The sequence below is a fragment of the Erpetoichthys calabaricus genome, chromosome 17 (assembly GCF_900747795.2).
Source record: "Erpetoichthys calabaricus chromosome 17, fErpCal1.3, whole genome shotgun sequence".
NCBI classification, from domain to species: Eukaryota; Metazoa; Chordata; class Cladistia; order Polypteriformes; family Polypteridae; genus Erpetoichthys; species Erpetoichthys calabaricus.
Window position 1 is genome coordinate 54862535 of NC_041410.2, and position 18947 is coordinate 54881481.

An 18947-nucleotide genomic window follows, 5' to 3' on the forward strand; every position below is an offset into this window, starting at 1 on the left:
TTGGGTTATAAATTGATCTATTTGTATGGAATGATTACAACGAAAATTAATAAAATAAAAATATAAACTTGCTTTATATCTAGAAAAATTATTTAATAGGCAAATCTACTACACTGGACTTTACAGATATCCAGGTCCTACAGTTTGAGCAGCCAGTCTACTGAACTTACAGTGCCTTCCATTCCTTAATGTACCCCTCTGCTCCACAATCTAAAATTACATATCAAACAATTCACATGTGATTAAAGCGCACATTGCAGACTTTAATTCAAGGGTATTTGTATACACTTTGGTTACACCATGTAGAAATTGCAACACTTTTTATACATGGTCCCCCCATTTCAAGGAACCATAATGTTTAACAATTGGTGTCACAGGTGTTTGTGATTACTCAGATGATCTTGATAACCTCTCTCCACCTCTCTCTTTTCACCACTGCTACGTGACAGTCGCTGAAGCAATATGTACTGTAATTACATGCAAATTAAAACCAAAATAGTCTCTTCTAACAGTTTAAAGTGGTGCATCTAATTTGCCCCTTATTATGTAAAGTGTACATGTACCGTATGTGCTATGAGATAGACAAGCCATATCATTCAGGGTTGTTTCTTTCTTTACATCCAATGTTACCAAAATAGTTTTTGGCTCCCCACAATACTGTAATAGGATAAGCAGATTAGAATATAAACTAATGAATGAAAAGAAAAATGAAAAAAAAAAACAGGAAACAATTAGGACTAGGTGGAAGAATGTAAGCCAAGTATAGTAAATTAAATTTGACAGACTGAAAAACTATTTTGGTAAGACCAGAGGTTTCTACTAATTATTCTCAAATCATTTGGAAAGTAATTTAGATAGATGGGCCACAGGAACATGTGATTATGCCATTAAGTAGAAGCATTTTCAGCTATTTGGAAAATTGTATGCTGATCAGTGAAGGAAAATCATAAGTTCCACGTCAAGTTGAATAGAATCTTAGCTGCTTCATTAGTTGTGAGATGAAGACCTGTCAATGAATGTGAACAGTCTAGAAATTACCTTGCTGTAATCAGCAAGAACCCATAAGTGCTTCATTGTTGGCTGAACACTTAAATTTTACTCTGGTACTGTTGAATATACATTTAGCTGTACAGAATTCTATAACTTAGGATATGAACATTTTAAACTAACTGCATCATACATAAATACAGAACAATAATAAAATTGTTTACAAAAAAAAAATATATAAAATAAAATATAAAAATATAAAAGCCACCCCACCTCATACTTCTGGTCAGCATCGTTCAGAATGGCCACTTTTTGTGACAACCAGACAGACACACGTGCACACAAACACACAGACTTTTATACAGGAAAGCAGATGCCATCAGCTTATTTGCCACATTGTTCTGAAGCTTGCTTAAAACAGCTGCAAACGTTTGGTTGAGATTTCATCGTTTGAGGCATTTTTACTCTTCTGTTTAAGTTTTTTTAAAAGTAAATTAAACTTTTAAAAGAAGAGAACTTTGTTTTCTTTTGTTTCAAAGTAGTGTTAGGCTTTAAAAAAAAAACAACATTAGTAACATCTGGCCGCAGACCAGCCTTGTTCCTCTAAGCTGGTTATGAACACAGATAGAAGAAGAATAGCATTTTGAAGGCAAAGCAAGCTAAAATAACTCCCTAACAATGATTTTCCTATAAATATTTATATCTATTTTCTTATAAAATGGTTGATTTAATATTACCATAATGTAGTTTTAAAATTTATGTTCAGGAAGCCCTAACAATGTTGATTTTGAGGTTTTCAAGTAGTCTAAAAATGTAATTATGGGTCTCTGACACCCTTGTCTCCTGTATTTTGTACCTTGGTTTTGAATGATTCTCTTAAAAGATAATAAATGTGACTTTTCAACTTTGAGAAACTGTCTTTTTATTGGTAGTCAAATGCATAGTTTCTCAGCATCTAGTAGGCGATATTGTTGAAGGAGTTAACTCTTATTAGTGGCCTGTTAGGAGTGTTCTTTATGTATAACAGAGCATCATCAGCATACACTGAACAGTAAGTTGTTTTACATAACCTGGTTATCCAGAGGGAGCATAGGTATTCTGATCTAACACTAGCCTATTATGTCTCTTCTATAAATGTGTGTGAGCCTTGTTATGTATCTTTTAAAATTTAAACTACAAAGTCCTCAAATTAACATGTGAGATGTTATATTGTGTTAAAGTTTTGTTTTTTATCATCTTATTGGACTTTTTAGTAAATTCCCTTTTTGGCAAGAGTATAGAACACACCAACATAAATTCTTATGCCTTCTGTGTGGTACATAATTAATGAAAAAAATTCATAAATTTGCAAAAAAACATTTTCATTAGTAATTAGAATGACATCACAAATCTACTTTCTCTAAGCAATACCCCCACTTTAATACATGTCACTGTACCTCTAAATATAATCAAAATAAACATCTGTCCCATTGGAGAATTTATTTTAATATTAGTTCAAAAAAGGAACTTTTGTCCAAAAAAGGTGTTAACTACCCTTAAGATGTGGGTACTAGCTACATGTTTGTAGAATTGCAAATTAAAAAGAGTTTTGAAACATTATACACGCAAAAGAAATTCACCGCCCTCAAATTACATGATAAAATATTTAAAACAAAAGTAAGCAATAAATAATTAGCCCTGAGAATCCAGAAATGGTTTAAACAGGCTCAAATGTATTAATATGATGCTGTAACACCCAGCATATATTTTGTGCTCATGTTCAGTCTGTCACTAGCCAGAAATACAGAGCTTGAAGGTCAAAATTCCAAAGGTACAACCACAGCACAACACACAATTAAACTCAACACTCCAAGCCATGGTCAAAATGAACAACCAAGAGCTGTAGTAGACCCTCCAGATTTCTAGAAGGTGATTGGCAGGTACCCCCCCCCCCCATGGGACCATACAACACATTAAAAATAGAAATGGTAACTGATATACAGAGACAAAATCAAAACTAAAGAATGATGTACATAATCAACATAAATAGAAGAATCAAAAATGAACAAAAGAATTTGAACCTTAGCCAGAGGAAGTACCCTGGTTGACACATGACACCAGCCTGTATGACCATGGAAAGGCAATCCTACAACTATGGAATGCTCCATATGGTCCAACATATTTCTACAGGCATTTCTAAAGTATTAAGTTTAACATTACCAAAAAAAGCAGTTGCATAACGTAGAAAAAACAGAAATGGCAATTCAGGACCAGTATTTAAGTCAATTTCAGTTGCAATCTGAATGACAGCCAGGGTAGTATAATCACAAATAACAGAAACCATACTGCACAGACTAAAACAAACTGCAGTAGTTATAATTTACATCAAAGTTAATGACATGACATGTCAGTTTTATCGTAACATTCATTAAAAAAAAATGAAATTCAAAAGCTTGCTTCATTAAACATATTTCTTGAAAGGTACCTGAATTTGATCCTTTGCATTAAATTCTAATTTCGCCATATTTGGGTTTACTTCAGTTTGACTTTCTTGTTTATTTTCCTTGTCACTGTCATCCTTACTTATGACAGAAACTTGGGGTACATTTATTTTTGGCACCAATGTTGCAGATCGAGGTCGTGCTGGACGACCACGTTGAACAGTTTCCCAGCCTTCTGCATCTTTTTTACCTGCTCATAGAAAGAGTTAAAAAAAAACAAAAAACAAAAAAAAAACAAATATTAGCAAGTAGTATTCATATGACATTCAAATTGGCTACTGTATAAAATACATGTAGGTACCTCAGACAGATAATGTGAGATGTCTAAAATTCTGTCAGATTTTAAATCTTGCTAGATACTGTAAGTACCCAAGCACGACACTTTACCTATCTAAACTACTGTCAGTACCAAAATGCTTTTTTGAAACATATTTAAATGTCATTACACTCCTGTTTGAAATACAGATTTGTAATAGATTGTATTAATAAATAATCAATAAATAATAAGAATACTCAGTCAATCAATGCCTGTGATTAAATGGCCTAATTTGGAAAAAGACTCCATAATTCAAACAGACTCAATAAAAACATTTCTAGGAGTGTTTGAAATTTCCATGAAATGGTCCATCCCTACCGCATTATCAAAGCAACACACACTACTGTGAAAACATAAAAAGATGTAATTGAACAAAATGTATGTGTGTACAGAAAATAGGACAGAATGATGAAACTTGTTTGTGTTTTGCGTACGTGACAAAAAGCATGTATACTTTCTGGAAGTTTTCTTTTGATGATGTGTGTGACAAGAAAATATACCTTTAGGGTAATGACTTTACAAAATTGGAAAAGTACAATGAGTCAGGACGCTATTTTTTGCTTACGTGGTCAACGATCAGGAGATTAGAAAGGTATAAAAGAACAAGGACATCTGCGCTCGAGGCAGATGAAGCGCGGTGTCCTAGGACTGTGTTTCTCTGTCATTTTACCCTTGCCTGGTATGTATTAATAAAAGGTTTTGACTAATTTTAATTTTCTTCTCTGTCTTCAGTCACAAAAAGTGTCCACAGTTTTTGGCGCCCAACGTGGGGCAGGAGACGGCCGGTCGACTCCTCCAGCGAGACCATTTCAGTGATCCGTCTTACCAGCGGACTGCCGTCAATTTGAGTACTCCGGCAGCAGAGCATGCAGCTCCGGCAAAAGTTAGGACTGCCCTGTCCTGAAACAGTTCTTGCGTGAGGAGTCCCTGGTCTCCTCTTTGCTACATCCACGGTGACTGAACGGATTTCCAGACAGAGCTTGCACACTTCCAGGCTGGGGTAAGCACCGGGGGATTTCCGAATATTTTTTATTTTCTAAATAACGGGAGGGCGAGTTTCCTGTTGACCGTCTAGTCATACTCATATCTCAACGGGTTGCTTAAGGTGATGGAGACTTGACCCAAGCAGTTTGACGCATACGAAAGGTCTGACGAAAGGATACTGGCCTCACCCATATCCTAGACTCGGCTGGACGTATTGATGTAGTATTCTGCTGAACCGAATCGGACACGAAGTCACCTGAGCTGGAATCCGGGGATGTGAGCGGACAGGCTAACGGGACGAGTAACGGGGTGGTATGGAAATATAAACCGAAAAGAGCATAGATTGCAGGATTGCTGTTAGGAACGGAATAAATAAATCTACATACGGAATAAGCAACAAAACCGTGTTCTCCTGGGAACTGGATCAGTACCGATAGTTAGGTGTCTTCCCTTGGGAAAAAGAAGGGAACAGTTAGGTTTAGTGAGTGGCACACTTAATGCCTCGCTGATTCATACGTACAAGGGATTAGGCGAATCAGTATATAGTTGGAAAATTAAATACAGAACCCGGGAGGGCAAGGGGATATAATGGGAACTTATAACAGTAAGCCTGTTAATCGCCGCACAGGGGGATCAAAATCATTAATGCTGGAAGAATTATTTTCGGAGGATCAACAGACGCCCCGTAAAAATGGGTCTCCTAGAAAATTTATAGAAAAGAAGACAGGTTTAGATTTATCCTATTATTTTTTTCCCCTCCTCAGAACCAACCTCAGACACCTCTATTATCCCCTCCTCTATCCCCCATTCCGACTGCCCCCCCCTGCACTACAACTAGCAGAAGTTTCCCCTGATGATTCCCCAGGCACAGACCCCTCAACCCATCGTGATGACCCACCCTGTACTAGACAAACCCCCGTCTCCAAATGCACTCGAAGTCAAACCTCCACTCACAAACCAGCTCCAACTTTTTTCTCTTCTGATCCTTCACCTTCACTTACTTGCCCTTTAATAGAAGTTCCCAATCCCCATTATAACCCTGCCCATCCAGCTGGACCACAAAATCCCACAACAGTTATGATAAATCGGAATTGGGACATCCAAGAACTAAAAGATGTCGTGAATGCACTTCCAGATCCAAAGGAAGTAGGAGGACTAAAATTTGTTGAACAACTTGATCAGTTAGATAGCATGTATAAGCCAAATGCTGCTGAATGGACCCAGGTACTTCGTCGAAAGCTTGGGACCACATGGGCCACTGTTAGCAGGGGTGTCCGCAATGACGTTCCATGGGTATGGAACCCAGCTTTAACTCGAGGACAGGGGATAGGTGGAGAAGGCGAATTTAACCCACAATGGGAGGCGTTGAGACAAAATATTGCAGAAAAATATAAAAAAGGAACGGACTGGTCCCTTATTTCTGCTGCAAAACAAAAAAGAGACGAGACGGTTGATGAATGGGCACATAGGATTCAAGACCTGATGGCTAATCACTCGGGCTTGGGAAATGCTGATGACCGCACCCGAGCTGCAGTTCCACCTTTTGTTTCCGGTTTGCGCCTTGATATACAAAACAAGGTCCGCACTTCCTGTATTGAGTGGGAAAGTGCCACGTTTGATGAAGTCAAACGACATGCTGAACATGCCGAATCGCACTCTCATGCCAAATTATTGGCAGCACAGATGAACTATTATACCAGGAATGCTCCTGACCAAGGTCGAGGATATGGCTTTAGAGGAAGGGGACGAGGACGAGGAAGAGGACGAGGTGGTTTTAGAGCTCCTCCTGTTGACCACACTAAGAATCCTTTTATTCCCTCTCCCTTTAATCCCAATGTTAATTCCTACTCTTGCTACGCTTGTGGTGAAACTGGACATTTTCGTCGGGAGTGCCCTCACAGACAGCAACAGCCCCCACCTCCCCTTATTCCACCTGTTTTCTCTGACACCCCTGACTAACAATACTGGCCATAGGAAAACGCTGGGACCTCCAGCCACTCTTTTCAACTACCTTTGCTCACTCATAATTCAGAGACTGATCCTTTACTGACATTGTTCGTTGATGGCACTGAGACTGTTTTCTTAATCGACACTGGTGCCACTCGCTCGCTGGCAAAGGTCCCTACCTCGAACGAAACTGTTACTGTGCTTACTGCTTCTGGACAACCTCACCTTCTTCAAGTATCAAAACCTCTTCAAGTCCAGTCACGTCCTGGCGGACATACCTTGTTCAACCCCCAAGTTGTTGTGTCAAATTACCCCTTACCCCAAACCCTCTTTTGCAGCATGGACTTTAGATATTTCCCCACACACCATTCTCCTCAAAGCCCTACACTCTTTTTCCCCTTGTCTTTTTCCCAATTTACAGGCCCCTGACATTTTACACTGTACTGCCCAATACTTCCCTATAGAAGTAGACACCACCTGGCTAGAATCTTTCCTTACTTCTGGTACTTGCCCCGAAACCCTTCACATCTACTGTGTTTTTATTTCATCCACAAAGGCAGCTGCTTCTGTTCATTTTACATGCTCACAGCACATATATTATCTTGGCAAAATAGTGCCTCATATTTTTCCTTAGCTAAATCACACACTGTTAAATGGGAGAAAATAGGACCATGGGTGGAAAAATGCCTTGAAAGAACAGACTGGTTACAAGTTACTCCAGGTATTTTTGATACTCCTGACCATTTAATAACTAAAGTAGTGTTTCAAAGGATAGCCCACTGTGAGCCTCTGGTGATCCACCCGAAATCCTCCTTCCGCCCGCACCGTGCCCAATATCCTTTGTCTCCCGAAGCAGAGGCTGGCATCTCCGCCGTACATCCCGATCTCGTCAAACGCGGTACCGCCGATGGACATGGACCGTCATGCCTCAGGGATACAGAGAAGCCCTTTGTGTTTCTGGTTAAGCTCTTGCCCAAAATTTAGAAGGCGTCTGGCCGGAAGTAGTACATTGATACAGTATGTAGATGGAAATAATATGTAGCGCTACGGAAGAAAATTGTACAATAGATACTCAGAAATTGTTGCTGTTTCTGGGGGAAAATGGCCATAAAGTTTCTAAAGTTAAGCTGCAGCTAATCAAAACAACTGTAAAATATCTAGGTCATGACATTACGTATGGAACAAGAGCTCTCTCTAGCGATCGCATTACAGCCATCCAAAATCTTCCTAGACCGGTCACAAAACAACAGGTTATGTCTGTTTTAGGTATTCTGGGCTACTGCAGACAGTGGGTTCTAAATTTTACTGAAAGAGCACAGCCGTTGCAACAACTGGCTGAGAAGGCTCTCTGTAACCTCAAAGCTGCTCTTCTATCTGCGCCCGCGCTAGGTTTGCCTGATCATTCTCGTCCATTCACTTTGTTCGTGGACGAAAAGCAGGGATTTATGAATGCAGTACTGACGCAACAACATGGAGATAAACAAAGACCGGTGACTTATTTTTTCTAAAAAACTGGATCCAGTGGCCGCAGCACTTCCTCCGTGTCTTCGTGCTGTGGCTGCAACAACAGAAGCTGTATTAGCAAGCACGGATGTAGTTCTCATGAAATTTCTTCTGTCCTTTTCTTTTTTCTTGTGACGTGTGTATTTAAAGTTGTGCATTGAGTTAATATTCTCTGTGACTGTAGCCTTTTTCTGGGAATGCGGTCTTGCTGTGGTATCGTACCGTGTGGTTTCTCGATAGTTGGATTTGTCCTTGTTGTCGCAGGATTGGATCGCCACGGAAGTTTTTTCCTTGTTGTCGCTGACTCAGTTCGCCAACGGAGTCTCCTTGATCTGGAAACCGGCGCCGTTTAGCTGAGCAGGATTGTGTTAACACCAGCTAACATCATGAGAGGCTGTTTTATGTTTGTTTGTCCTGAAGAGTGGAACTTGCTTTTCTTCAGAGTCCATTTGTTTCTGTTTCCTTTGCTGCATTGTTTCCAAATATAGTGTAAATATAGAATAATACTGGGGTGAAGTGTGTTGAAAATGGTTTGGGTGATTTTGTGTGTTATAGAGTGTATTAAAGGGATCCCTATGAGTATCAGAATGTACTCTGTACTTTGTCAAATGTTACAATTGAAAGATGCTCCACTTTAAATCCAGCCACTCTTCTCCCAATTAATAACGAAGGAGAACCACATAATTGCCATGATGAAATAGCAAAGGTTGTAAAACCTAGAGTAGATCTACAGGAAACACCTTTAGAAACTGGAGAAATGATTTTTGTGGATGGATGTTCCTTGCGATTGAAAAATGGAGCACCCTCAACCAGTTACGCAGTGGTCCAAGGGGACCGCCTGCTGGAAGCAAATCGAATTTCATCAAGCTTAAGTGCACAAACAGCTGAACTCGTAGCACTCACTCGAGCATGTCAGCTGTCCGAAGGGAAGATCGTAACAATTTATACAGATTCCAGGTATGCTTTTGGAGTCTGCCATGATCATGGAGCACTATGGAAACTAAGGGGATTTAAGACCAGTACTGGCAAACCCATCCAACATCAGAAATTGATCGAATCCCTTTTAGAAGCTATAACCAAACCATCGAAGCTAGCGATTGTTAAATGTCAAGCTCACACAGGAAAACAGGATCCTGTTAGCAAAGAAAATGAATTAGCTGACCACTTTGCTAAAGAGGCTGCATATAATAACACACCAATTTCTTTATTCCAACAGAGAAATGACCAGGACCCTGATAATCAAATTATTTCTTTACAGAGTGCAGCCACGGATATCGAAAGGAGAAAATGGTCCAAAGAAGGGTCCCTTTCTGATGGAGTCTGGACTCATAAACACACTAACAAACCTTTTCTCCCAAAAGCCTCTTTCCCAGGAATGGCAAAAATCGCCCATGGCCTCGATCACGCAGGTAGAGATGCCATGGTTCGAGATGTTGAAAAACATTGGGAAGCTGTAGGTTTCTCTACATATGCAGAGCAATTTTACAGACGCTGTGCAATATGTCAAAAGTTTAATGTGGGAAAGGGTACCCAGGTAAGTCCCGCCGTTACCCCTAATCCAATGGGTCCGTTTGAACACCTCCAAATGGATTTCATTGAACTAACCCCGTCTAAAGGGTACCGATATTGTCTTGTGATTGTCGATGTGTTCTCCCGATGAATAGAGGCTTTCCCTTCAAAACACAACGATGCCAAAACAGTAGCTAAAAGCACTAATTAAAGAGATTATTCCAAGATGGGGTATCCCTCAAAAGTTACAAACAGATAATGGCACTCATTTTGTGAACTCCATTATAAATGAATTAACCACCTGGCTATTGTGAATACCATCCCCAAAGCGGAGGCATCGTAGAACGATGCAATGGCACTTTAAAAGCTAAACTCGCAAAAATTTGTGAACAAACTAATTTATCATGGCCGGATGCACTACCCTTAGCTTTAATGGGACTAAGGGGACGGACACACCGACAACTGGGACTATCGCCGTTTGAGATTCTGACCGGACGTCCCATGCCCGTTGGCATGGTTGTAATGTGAATTTGCATACTGTGGACAATGATCTTCTCTCTAGTCTTGCAGGTTTGCGAACCTCGTTGAAGGAAATCCACCAGCAGGTTAATCAAACCTGGAGGACCAGCCCCCTTTCCAAGGATTTACCAATTCCTTTGGGCACCTGGATCCTGGTTCGAGATACTCGGAGGAAACACTGGCATCAGCCTAGGTGGAGAGGATCATTCCAAATTCTTCTATCCACACCACACGCCGTGAAAGTTGAAGGACTGCCTGCCTGGATTCACGCCTCACATTGCAAGAGATGGCACCCTTGATTGCTGTGCTACTGTGCTTTTCTTTTCCCTTGTCTACTGCCCTGGTCACCTTGACTTTCCCGTTAGGAATTAACACATCAGTGCAGTTTGATTTCTGCTCTATTATCAACTGTGGGACTGGTCGACAAGCCCAGTGGACCGGATCTGACAAATACGTGTGTATGAGGGGAAGTGACTGCGACAACTGGCAATGGGTTTTTGCTAACACTGGAACTGAGGACTGGGGTTATCAACCTTTTGAGGCCCAAAAATACGGTTTGAAAAATCGGTTTTCTATCATAAAAGGACATGCCTCTCATGAATGTGCTGACAACCATTGTAACCCCTTGATCATTACTTTGAAGAACCCCTCTTTACATGACTCAGGTATTTATGTATTAGGGGCATATGTATCTGGAACAGACCCTTTAGGGAGATTTCTAATTAAGATTGACAATCCTGTTACTAACACCCCTCATTCTCTGGCACACACACCCATCTCCCCAACTTTTGGTTCAGATTTTTCTCCTGTTAAGATTATGAATATTTCCACCCTTTCATCCACTTTTTCAGTAGAAACTGGTTATGGGGATCAGAATAGATGGTTGCAGTGGGTTCTCTATTCAGCTAAGCAAGTTAATCGTTCTCATTGTTAAATTATACATGTTTCAAATCTTATGGAACGACATGGGTAGGAGAATTACCATTTTCTTTCTGTTCTCAAACTTTTCAGGTTAACTTTTCTCTGAACACCGTTCTGTCTTCCTTTCTTCTCTCCCAAAACCACTCCTAGATCAGATATTTGGTGGATGTGCTGTAGGTCCAAATTATTTGCCACCCTTCCCCCTAACTGGTCTGGTACCTGTGCTCCAATCCAATTAGTTGCGCCTTTTAGACTTCTATCCTTACCTCCCTCTCACTCCCCATATTATTCCACACCTCCTTTTTATTTCCGACATACCCGCTCCCTTTTCCATATGCCTACTGATATCTCCTTACATGGCCCTGGAGTATACATAGATGCTATTGGAGTCCCTAGGGGTGTCCCAGACAGATTTAAAGCTAGGGATCAAGTCGCAGCCGGTTTTGAATCTATCATACCCCAAATTACTATTAATAAGAATGTAGACTGGATTAATTACCTTTATTATAACCAACAACGTTTCCTTAACTTCACCAAAGACGCTATTGAAGGCATACATGAACAGCTTGATCGTACTTCTCTGATGACTTGGCAAAATCGTCTAGCCCTGGACATGTTACTTGCAGAAAAGGGAGGTGTCTGTGCTATGTTTGGTGATGCTTGTTGTACATATATTCCAAATAATACCGCGCCAGATGGATCAATAACTCGTGCATTGGCAGGCCTCACTGCTCTCTCTAAAGAACTTTCCACTAATTCTGGCATTACAAATCCTTGGGATCAGTGGTTTACATCCTCCTTCGGATCCTGGGGACAATGGATAAGATCTGTTTTCATTTCTTTGGTTGTGACAATTTGCCTCCTCCTCCTGGTTGGTTGTTGTATTATCCCTTTGTTTCGCTATATAATATCTAAGTACTTTACCGCCTCTATGGAAAGGGCATATATGCTACATGAGGAGCGCATGTCTCGTATAGCTTCTTCCATTTTTCTCTCCCCTTTCCCCTTCATCAACCATTTCAAGATAGAATTATATTGCCCACATCATTTTTGTTCAAAAAGGGAGGAGTGTGAAAACATAAAAAGATGTAATTGAACAAAATGTATGTGTGTACAGAAAATAGGACAGAATGATGAAACTTGTTTGTGTTTTGCGTACGTGACAAAAAGCATGTATACTTTCTGGAAGTTTTCTTTTGATGATGTGTGTGACAAGAAAATATACCTTTAGGGTAATGACTTTACAAAATTGGAAAAGTACAATGAGTCAGGACGCTATTTTTTGCTTACGTGGTCAACGATCAGGAGATTAGAAAGGTATAAAAGAACAAGGACATCTGCGCTCGAGGCAGATGAAGCGCGGTGTCCTAGGACTGTGTTTCTCTGTCATTTTACCCTTGCCTGGTATGTATTAATAAAAGGTTTTGACTAATTTTAATTTTCTTCTCTGTCTTCAGTCACAAAAAGTGTCCACACTACCAATGACACAGTCCAACACTTATACTCTTTATACTGCAAATCTGCCCTGATTTCTGTTGACAAAGCTGCTAGCAGTCACATCCAAATCAAGCTGAAAAATGTTTTATCTTCTTATTTATTTATATTTTAATTGGCTATACTGTATTTGTAAACACAGAATTCAAGTTATATCTTCTGCAATAACTTCAATGATCCTGATTTTAAAGTATTACCATTTCTTCCTCTCTGTCAACTAATAAATACTATTAGTCTGATGTTACTTATGTAATCTCCATTTTTTCTCTGGTAATTTTGCAGATGCTAAATTATCTTTTTTTGTTATTTTGAAATGTATTCTTTACTGCTTTAATCGCATACTGCAAAAAAAAAAAAAGTACTAACTAATCAATTGATTCCCCTCCTAGATTATAATCTTAGCATTGTGGAAGAGCTTGTGTGCCTCAATGATCCTTCGATCCATATGATGTCATAAGCCTGTGTTCCCGATAGCTTAGCCACATAAAACTGGTCTAAGCAGAGAGGCCAAACAAAAAGAAACCCAAAATAAGATTTCCTTGAGAAATACAAATGAATATCATTGAACTTTGCTTGGAGAAAGTATACTGAGATCCAGTCCTGGAGCCAAGCCTGAAAATGTTATCTATTGGCAAGGGCCTCATGTATAAATGGTGCATATGCACAAAAATGTTATGTACGCCTGTTTCGACGCTCACCTTGAGATGTATAAAAACTAAACTTGGCATAAAGCCACACATTTCAATGGCAGCCTCACATTGTGCATACGCAAGTTTCTGCTCAGTTTTGCAAACAGGTGGAACCCAGCATCAAAACAGTGCTACTGTTTCGGTGTCATTTACATTTCTTTTTTAGATTTTTATCGATGATGCAGGATTTATAAAATACACCAAAATTAATTGCATATCGTTTTACAAATTTAAGGCACTTGATTGTAACCAATCTGTAAAAATATTGTAACCAATCTGTAAAAATATAATGGTGCACAGAATGGCCAAACTATTTCAACTGTCACGGCTGCTTTAGTGTTGTTAGAAGACATCGCAAATGGAAGAATTAGAAGAGAGCATGTACACTATATGGACAAAAGTATTGGGACACACCTCTTAATCATTGAATTCAGGTGTTTCAATCAGACCCTTTGCCACAGGTGTATAAAATCAAGCACCTAGCCATGCAGTCTCCATTTACAAACATTTGTGGAAGAAAATGGGTCATTCTGAAGAGTTCAGTGACTTCATGCGTGGTACTGTGATAGGATGCCACCTGCAATAAGACAGTTTGTGAAATTTCATCCCTGTTCGATATTTCATGATCAACCATTTGGGAACAACAGAAACTCAGCCACAAAGTGGAAGACCACGAAAGGTCACAGAGCGGGGTCAAAAACTGCTAAGATGCATTGTGTGTAAAAGTTGCTAACGCTCTGCTGATTCCATAGCCGAAAGTTCCAAACTTCCACTGGCATTAACTAATTAACAAAAGCTTCATGGAATGGGATTTCATGGCTAAGCAGCTTCATGCAAGCCTCACATCACCAAGTCTAATGCCAAGCATCGGATGGAGTGGTGTAAAGCACGCCGTCAGTGGACTGTGGAGCAGAGGAAACATGTTCGATGCAGTGATAAACTATGCTTTTTTGTTTGGCAGTCAGATGGGCTTGTCCTGGTTTGGTGGAGTGGGGATAATGGAATGGGGCTGTTTTTAAGGGTTTGGGCTAGGCCCCTTACTTCCAGTGAAGGGCAATCTTAATACTTCAGCACACCAAGACATCTTGGGCAATGGTTTGCTTCCAACTTTATGGAAACAGTTAGGGGAAAGACCTTTTCTATTTCCGCATGACTGTGCCCCACTGCACAAAGGAAGGTCAATAAAGACATGGTTGGAAGAATTTGGTGTGGGAGAACTTGACTGACCCACCCACAGCCATGACCAGCCATGGCCAGGAATCAAACACACCATCAAACACATTTGGGATGAACTGGAGCAGTGAATGCGAGCCAGGCCTTCTCATTCAACATCAGGCCACAAATTCCCACAGAAACACTCCATAATCTTGTGGAAAGCCTTCCAAGAAGAGTGGAAGCTGTTACAGCTGCAAAGGGGGTACCGACTCCATATTAAAGTCTATGTATTTGAATGCAATGTCATTAAAGTCCCTGTTGGTGTAATGTTCAGGCTTCCCAATACTTTTGTCCATATAGTGTAGTTATAGATGATGATGACTGGCTTCTAAGTCGATTTCAATTTCCAAGAGTTATCCTCTTAGAGCTGTGTGCTGAACTGGTGCCGGCTTTATAAAGAAAGACTTTGAGAATTGTGCTCTACCTCCTCCTTTGCAAGTTCTGTCTACCCTTGGGATTTTAGACACAGGACCTTTTCAACGTGAACTTGCCGACCGATCAGGCATTTACCAATCATCACTGAGTCATACCAGCTGTATGGGATGGTATTATCCGCTTGTCATCCAGATATTTAAGATTTCCTTTCACTGTGGTTGAACTTGGAAACAGAGCACAATTGGCAGCAACATCCAGTTTTCCAAATGTAATGTAAGTGGTCAACTGCACGCACATTGCTATTGCAAATGCGCCAGACAAGTGATATCAGCCAGGAATTAATCACTGTGGTATCGCAGGTCCGTGGCTCAGAAAGAATGGGCGTTGTAATAATTAATTGGCCATGTCATTCTCCGTGGGCACGCTCACAAAGCTGCAGGGAGTTGATCGAGTAATTGGAGCAAAATGCACCTTCATGTGAAGGTACGGTCTTTCTCAATTGCTTCACTGGCTTCCTGTGGCGAGTGATTGAGACACAGCGCTCACAGAACCTTATAAGAACGAGCCGTCATGAGAGAAAGGGAAGGATAAACGAACAAAAGAAAAGGAACATAGCACGGAGGTTAAAGAATGGAAGAAGAGAGGCAAGAGCGTGAAGGACAGTGAGCAGGTGTAATGAGAGAAAGTAGGCAGACAGATGTGGAGCCCCAGGAAGGGGTGTGTGGCCGTCGCTCAGCAGTCACTCCTGTTGAACATTCAAGTAGTAGGAGCAACCACTTGACTCAGGAGTGTCCTCTCGCTGTGAGGAGCCAACGGATCAGTGGCAATGAGACGACAGAGAGTGCTTTCTCTGGGTGAAGCCTGGAAAGGCAGCAGTGGGCACGGGAGCAGAGCTCGGTGGCTCCCTGCAGATGCCACAGGATTGGCTATGAGGACATGGGCAAGGAGAAGAAGGGTGTCCGCGCCTACTAGAGGACTTCTCCTCAGGCTGCAAGGTCCAGACAGGCAAGCCAAAGAGGAGTCAAATTTTTAAAGGGACATTACTCACTGGATAAAAAGACAGTTTCCTGCCAGTAGAATTCTAACCTAATTTTTAATTGATTTTTCTATTGATTGGATTTTAACCTCCACTAACACTAGCACTTTGTTTTTATGGATTATTTATTACTGAAGGAGCACTGCACTTTTTAAACACTGTTGTTTATTTTAATAAAAGCTCTCTAGCACTTTACACCATCCCCTTGCTTGGTCTGTTTCTCCTCATCTGCCACACTCATCTGGTTATGTTATCGACAGTGTCAGGTTCAAGGGGCTCCCAAAAATTAACATTGAGCATGGAGTCGATCCACACCGTCACAATCACCAAAAGAATAAGCTGGCATTATATCATCTATAGCAGGAGAGCCTTTAAAAACGGCAGCTCCGCACAGTTGCAGGTGCTCTTTCCAACTAATGTGGCAAAAGGCAAGCAGTCCTTTTAAGGATAACGAGTCACCTCAAAAAGCCATGTAAAGAGTGGTGCTCACTGCCGACGCTACACTATAAAGGTGCTTTCAGAGAATTCATTTGTTTATGTAAAGAGAAAGTTTCCACTCTATTAATGTGCTGCTCTATAGTCCACAGAAAGAGTGAATTGTGCGAGAATGTAGTGTGCTGCATAATGTGGCATACAATGGTGGCTTGCCCATACCTGAAGAGATGCAGTGTGATGAACCTAACCCTGACCCACCAAATGATCAGCCAAATCGGACAGTGTTACAACTTTATATGAATTTAATTAGCAGAATGTAAAAACAGGTAATCAGATACAGCATTTACTTTTTAACCAATCATTTAATTTGTGATCAATATCACATAGTACAGCCCCTATACTCCTTAGGTTATTGGCCACATCACTTACAGCAAGTACTATTGCATTTTGTAACTCCAGAACATCATTCGTCAGCACACTGCCAGATGGTCGTCCACTGGTTTCCGAGGCAGAGGTGTGTGCACAGTCAGCGCCCGAAGAGGTGCTGGGTACAGCAGCACCATAACCGCCTGGAGTCACATCCTTGGCAAGGGGGTCATTTTTTGTAATATTGTTTGAAACAGAATAAACTAACGGTGGGCTACGACTCACCTTTCCATGTCGACTATGATATCTGACCACTTCTGAATGCCTCAAAAGTATTACTCTATCAGTTTCCTTTTTTTGCTTATACCACTGCTTAAGCCAACAAAGAGTACGTTTTTTAATTGCGTCAATTTTGCATTAGCTGAAATTCTTGTTTTTCCTATGTGTGCTTTTGCCATTTTTAATAAAATACTGAAAAGAAAGGGCTATCTATATTGATTTGCATATTAAAATGTGCAAAATTCAGGGAGGAGTCGGGGTGGGGCTGTAGGCAGGTGCAGGTGCATTAAAATTCATATTGATTGGATTTTATAAAGGGGAAATGCGTGGAACTTTGAGTTTTAATCATATGAATGTTTTTGTGCATATGCACATTTCAAGTTTTGTCCATACGCTATGCTTTAGTGTACATTCTGCATACGCCATTATACATGAAGCCCCAGGTGACCTGCCCAGCCTGAAGAAATCATGTAAACCTACTTACAAGGCAGAAAGTGGGGGAAGACTTCAATCCCAGTTAAAAAGGACAGCTCCAACTGTCTTGTCTTTCTATCCAATAGAAAAATGCTCTGGACAGAGAAGGAACTGGAGTATATGCAGAGGATTTAAAATATTAAAGCATAATCAAATCCTCATCTAAACATTGAATTGGCACTAACAACACATTTTTGAATTTACTGCAATCTCTTTTTAACACTGGCCATTTTGAGACATCAGTGGTATATTCTGAATGTGGTGGCTGGAAAGGAGCCCAAAAAAAGGCAATTCACAATAAGACTCCTTTGATATCTAAATATACTTAATCAAGTTTTCCTTTGAAAAAGTCAAACCTGAGAGTGCTGTCCAATGGCAAGCAGCTGGTGACCTGCCAGCCTGAAGAAGTAGAATCACTTGCAAGGAGCTATTGCCTGTCAAGACCAACTTTGGTGCACAACAATCATTCAAATAACAATTAAAATATGTTAAAAAATCCTTCTATGTAACATTAACATTAGAGTGTGTGAAATCTGCTGTAGTAGTGACTGAAATGGAAGACCAGGGTGTGAGAAAAAGGATGAAAAAACACAAGGAGGACTTTCATAATCTAGGACATCTGGACAAGGAAGAAATGTGAAAAGGATAGTTCGAAAATGGGTCAGTATTTGTGGTTTATGTCACATGGTGGTTAATAATCTTTGCTGCATTTTAGACGCAGTGATGAACTTACGAGATATTGTGGATGTGTCTAGATTAACAAGCCTCTTCAGTGTGCACAGGAACAGTGCTTTGTGTGTAGCAGACTGGAACAATAGTTTTAATTTCAAAAAGGAGTCTGAGATCTAAATTCAAACAGAGATCAAACCCCTTACTCTCCTTGGGAAAGCCTATACGAAGATACTGGAATAGAGATTTTGAGAATGAGAACATGAACATGAGAACATGAGAATTGTCTCATGTTTGCATGTCCAATTAAGGAAGAATAGTTTGTAGTTTGTGCTATCTATTAAAGAGTGGACCAACTCTTTGTTCTTTCACATAAATCTGAGGTGTAATGGAAATCTTCCAGTCTTGTCTACATAGGTTTAGTGTTTTGTGAAAAAAAAAAAGCTTATGACTCTGTACCTCATGGTATCTCGGAAGAGGTAACGCATAGGTCTGGGAATCTTGAAGCGGACATTTTCATGCAGGCCATTACTTACTAAACACTGAGAGTAAACCAACTAATTAAATTTAGTATTTGAAGCTAGCATTTCTATTTTTTAATTCTTAAGTATGGTCATTTGGTTTTGCTCAGATCTCTAGCCTTTAGTAACTTTGTGTCTTAACCTCTTGCTAGTATTAATTCAATTCTAACTCATGAAATCATTGCCATTTTTCTCATTTTCTACATCTTGACTTTATTATTAAAATTA

The 18947-nt window shown here is 40.2% G+C and overlaps 1 protein-coding gene across 1 annotated transcript in view; it reads right to left on the reverse strand.

The window, feature by feature from the left end:
- Positions 1-18947, reverse strand: part of scaper (S-phase cyclin A-associated protein in the ER) — a 720649-nt gene that overhangs the window by 545241 nt on the left and 156461 nt on the right. Inside the window, 1 exon segment of the mRNA XM_051920308.1 lies at positions 3452-3657. Within this exon segment, the coding sequence (XP_051776268.1) occupies positions 3452-3657 (206 nt within the window).